We start from the raw sequence: 4,986 nt of genomic DNA, 5'->3' as shown, positions 1-4,986 counted from the left end.
AAATCAGTCTACTTTGCGTTCTGATAGTTATGATTCCATTAAAGAGTCAGAGAGTGCTGGAAAAGTAGACATGCACGATCAAGGATCATCATTTGTTTTGCCTGCTTCATTCACTGGTGGTCCTAGATATATGAAGAACAACTACTTGGATGCCATGGCCATATGTAAGCATTTTGGCTTTCCTGATCTTTTTATCACTTTCACATGTAATCCAAAGTGGCCAGAGATCACGAGATATCTTAAGAGTCGAAATTTAAAGGCCGAGGATAGAGCGGACATTATTTGCAGAATGTTCAAGATGAAACTTGACTCACTCATGGATGATTTAATCAAAAAAAACCTTCTTGGGAAGACAGTTTCATGTGAGTTAAATCTTTTGTCCATTACACTTCTTTTACACTACATTTTAAACGTATATAAGTCTTATTCTTATATTTTTTTTGTTTTATGTTTCAGCTATGTACACTATTGAGTTCCAGAAACGTGGTCTACCACATGCTCACATTCTATTATTCATGGATCCTAAGTTCAAGCTTCCCACCACAGACGACATTGACAATATCATTTCAGCTGAAATTCCTGATAAATATGAAGAGCCAGAGCTATATGATATCATTAAAGATACAATGATTCATGGACCATGTGGGGCTGCTAATATGAACTGTCCGTGTATGGAGAATGGGAAATGCTCAAAGTTGTACCCAAAATCATTTTCAGAGAAGACTACTATTAATAGAGAAGGATTTCCAGTTTATCGGCGAAGAGAACTCCAAGATCGTTATGTGGAGAAGAATGGTGTGAGATTGGATAATCGATCTGTTATTCCTTATAACAAGAAACTCTCTCTTCTTTATCGGGCTCATATTAATGTTGAGTGGTGCAACCAAGCTGGATCTATCAAGTACTTATTCAAGTACATTACGAAAGGAAGTGATCGTGTGACCGTTGTTGTGGAACCACCAGATCACATGGTTCCAAATGTGGTATCTAACACGGAGGGGACTTCAGAACCAACTAACACTGATCCAGATCACGAAACTGCGCCAGGAAGTGTTAAACCCCAAAAGGATGAATTTAAAGATTTCTTTGACTGCAGGTATTTTTCTTATTTAAATGATAGTAAATACATTATTTTTATGTATATTCATGGTTTATTCTTTGTTTTGTAGATATGTTTCTGTGTGTGAAGCAGCATGGAGAAATTTTAAGTTCCCAATTCATTATCGATCTTGTGCAGTTGAGAAGCTTACCTTTCATTTGCCTGGGAAACAACATATCATTTTTAGAGGGAAAGACAAGATGAATGCAGTGATCAGTCGCAAACTCATTCAGAATACCATGTTCTTAGCCTGGTTTGAGTTGAATAAAGTTGATTCTTTTGCTAGAACCTTAACTTATGCCCAGATTCCTAATTTCTATACATATGACAAGCGTCATAAGATGTTCAAGAGAAGGAAAAGAGGATTTAGCATTGGGAGAATTAACTATGCTCCACGTAAGCAGGAAGCTGCATACTATTTGCGTGTGTTGTTGAACATCGTCAAAGGCCCTACCAGTTATGATGACATAAAAACGTTTGAAGGTGTTCTTTATCCTAGCTACAAAGAAGCATGTTTTGCTCGAGGATTACTAGATGATGATAAAGAGTACATCGATGATATTGTGAGAAGAAGTTACGATGGCTCAGCCAGTGAAATGAGGCAAGTGTTTGTTACTATGCTAATGAATGACAGCTTAGCAATGCCAGAGAAGGTTTGGGAATCAACATGGGAGTGCCTTTCTGAAGATATTGAATACAACAGGAGGAAGCTTTTGAACAGACCAGGTTAATACTATATTATACTAAACTATTTACAACATAGAAACATGTACGATGTTTTTGTGTTTCTGATTTTTAAATTAATATGTGTTTTTAATGTAGGGCTACTGTTAAGTGACGAGGATAAAAAGAGGTTTACATTACTGGAGATTGAGAAGCTTCTAAGGCGTAACGGGACATCTTTAGAAAGATTTGATACAATGCCAAAGGTACCAATGACTAGCATTCGTGATTCAAACGTACTGATTGTAGATGAGCGAAGCTATGATCAAAGCACGCTGCTCGAAACACTTGAGAGAGATGTGCCAAAGATGACTGGTGAGCAAAAGAAAATATATGATGAAATCATATGTGCTGTGCATGAAGGAAAAGGGGGAATGTTCTTTGTTTATGGATTTGGTGGGACTGGAAAAACTTTTCTTTGGAAGTTACTATCTGCAGCTATTAGATCTCAAGGAGATATTGTTCTTAACGTTGCATCATCTGGGATCGCTTCATTATTGTTACCAGGCGGTAGGACAGCTCACTCGAGATTTGGTATACCACTAAGTCCAGATGAGTTTTCTTCGTGTACATTATCTCATGGAACAGATCAAGCTAATTTAGTGAAAGAGGCATCACTCATAATATGGGATGAAGCACCAATGATGAGTAAGCATTGTTTTGAAGCCTTGGATAGAAGTTTGTCTGATATTATTGGGAAGCAGAGCAATAACCCTTTTGGTGGAAAAGTCATTGTATTTGGTGGTGATTTTAGGCAGGTTCTCCCAGTAATTCCCAGGGGCGGTAGAGCTGAAATTGTTTTGGCTTCGATGAATTCATCATATCTTTGGGAGCATTGCAAAGTGCTCAGGCTAACAAAAAACATGAGATTGTTTTCTGGTGGATTGTCAGTTGAAGAAGCAAAGGAACTTAAGGATTTTTCAGAGTGGATATTAAAAGTTGGTGATGGTAAACTTGCAGAGCCTAATGATGGTGCAGCTGAGATCGAAATTCCTCCTGAATTTTTGATTAGTGACTCTATTGATCCTATAGAAGCCATCAGCAAAGCAGTTTATGGAGATTGCAGAGAGTTACAAGAAAAAAAAGAGGCAAAGTTTTTCCAGGAAAGAGCTATTCTATGTCCAACTAATGAGGATGTCAATGTGATCAATGATTACATGTTGGATAAATTACATGGTAACTTATTCGATTCCTATTTATAATACAAATTGAGTTTTTTTATGTAGTAGTACTAATCGTGTTTGTTTAAACTTTCAGGTGAGGAAAAAATTTATCTGAGTGCAGATAGTATTGATCCGAGTGATAAAAAATCTCGCCGTGACGAAGGACTTGGTCAAGATTTTCTAAACAGCATTAGAGTGTCTGGATTGCCGAATCATATTCTTCGACTCAAAGTTGGTTGTCCTGTGATGGTTCTGAGAAATATTAATCCTGCAGAAGGGTTGATGAATGGAACAAGATTACAGATTACTCAGCTCATGGATTTTATGGTGCAAGCGAGGATTATCACAGGAGATAAGGTTGGGAATATAGTAGACATTCCAAGATTGTTGATTACACCATCTGATACAAAACTGCCTTTTAAAATGCGTCGAAGGCAATTGCCCTTGGCAGTTGCATTTGCTATAACAATCAACAAAAGCCAAGGGCAATCTCTCTCTGAAGTTGGCATCTTCCTACCTAGACCAGTGTTTTCTCATGGACAGTTATATGTGGCTATTTCTAGGGTCACATCAAAAAAAGGGTTGAAGCTTTTGATTGTTGACAAAAATGGTGAACCTCAGAAAAAGACTATGAATGTTGTTTTCAAAGAAGTTTTCAGCAACCTATGAAGAGTAAGAGTGGTGAGGTATGTTATTTGAGCCTTCTTTTACGTATCCTTTCATATTCATTTTTTTTTATTTTGAATCTTTATAAACAAATATGGTTCTAAAATGTAATTATTTATTTTTGCAGTTATGCTCGAGAAGAAGGAATGCTATGTGTTTTTACGTTTTAATATGCTATTTGTTCATTTTTGAGACAAGTTCAGTTTTTTCTTTAAAGAGTCAAACAACAATCACAACTAAGGAAATATTACATTCAAACGTTTCTTCTCTATTACGACTCTTAAGAATCATTATTAGATATCGTATAATTCCTATCATTGATCATATTACTTAAAAACTGAAAGAAAAAAAATTACTAACCTTCTTTTCAGAAGTATGGTAATGCTCTTCTTCGGTTGTAAACCTTTGTTTTTTCTGTGCCTCTCCACCATTGTATATATCATGAAACCAAATGACAAAAATTTAATACAATTTAGCTATGCACGAAAGGATATATTGAAAACTATATCACACCAGATACTAATACAAAAATATTTTTGTTTTATCACTAACGTCCGTTACTATAAGAATACAATCACAGAGAAACGATTACAGTGATATTCCACAATGATAATAAACTCAATCAAATTATAATAAGCTCATCACACTTTAAGATCTTTACGCACAACACCTACTATACTAAAACAATGATTGCTCAACTATGATAACAGAAGCAAGACGACACATATAACAATTAAAGAGAAAAAAACAGATCATACTTTCTGATCAAAATACGGTTCCATATATATATACCCGACACTAGCTCTTTATCAAAACAGAACACTAAATACAGTGAGATCAAAGTTCCAGTTCAGAAATTTAATCATACTTAAACCATAGTAGAAACAGAGATCAAATAGGATCTAATCAAATCTATATTTATACAAAACAGAGAAATAAGCTGTTACCTTTCTGTTATATATCCTTGATTGTGGTTTTAATCTTCCTTATCTTGATCATGTTATGATCCATTTTGTGCTTAATCCGGTTGCTTCTATGTTATTACATCCCACATCACCCCAATCGAGACTGATCTTCAACTCACATCTTCGATCTCTATTATTACTGATCATATTCATCTGAAAGTGCAGACAGTGGAAACTATTAGACACAGATAGACATTAAGACCATTCAATCCGTACGGATTTAGCTTCGAAATAAAGAAAAAAAATACCTCTGTGCATACTATTTCACCATTGATTGCATGATGAATCATTAAACGATTTAAATCTTGATCTTGATCTGAACAATGAAAAAAGTAGAGAGATTTCTCCGAGAGTAAAGAACCCTAATTGA

At 35.4% G+C, this 4,986-nt stretch overlaps 1 protein-coding gene across 1 annotated transcript; it reads left to right on the top strand.

Annotated features, from left to right (window-relative positions):
• The first annotated feature begins 70 nt into the window (after window positions 1–70).
• Window positions 71–2,134, top strand: LOC130503965 (uncharacterized). The gene is made up of 5 exons (XM_056998536.1): window positions 71–362; window positions 457–1,096; window positions 1,170–1,825; window positions 1,922–2,028; window positions 2,072–2,134. The coding sequence occupies exons 1-5, from the start codon at window positions 71–73 to the stop codon at window positions 2,132–2,134; spliced, it is 1,758 nt and encodes a 585-aa protein (XP_056854516.1).
• Window positions 2,135–4,986: the final 2,852 nt, after the last annotated feature.

Source organism: Raphanus sativus, unplaced genomic scaffold (assembly GCF_000801105.2).
Source record: "Raphanus sativus cultivar WK10039 unplaced genomic scaffold, ASM80110v3 Scaffold1271, whole genome shotgun sequence".
Taxonomy (NCBI): domain Eukaryota; kingdom Viridiplantae; phylum Streptophyta; class Magnoliopsida; order Brassicales; family Brassicaceae; genus Raphanus; species Raphanus sativus.
The sequence above is the reverse complement of the archived record's forward strand: the minus strand, read 5'-3'. Positions and strand labels throughout refer to the sequence as shown.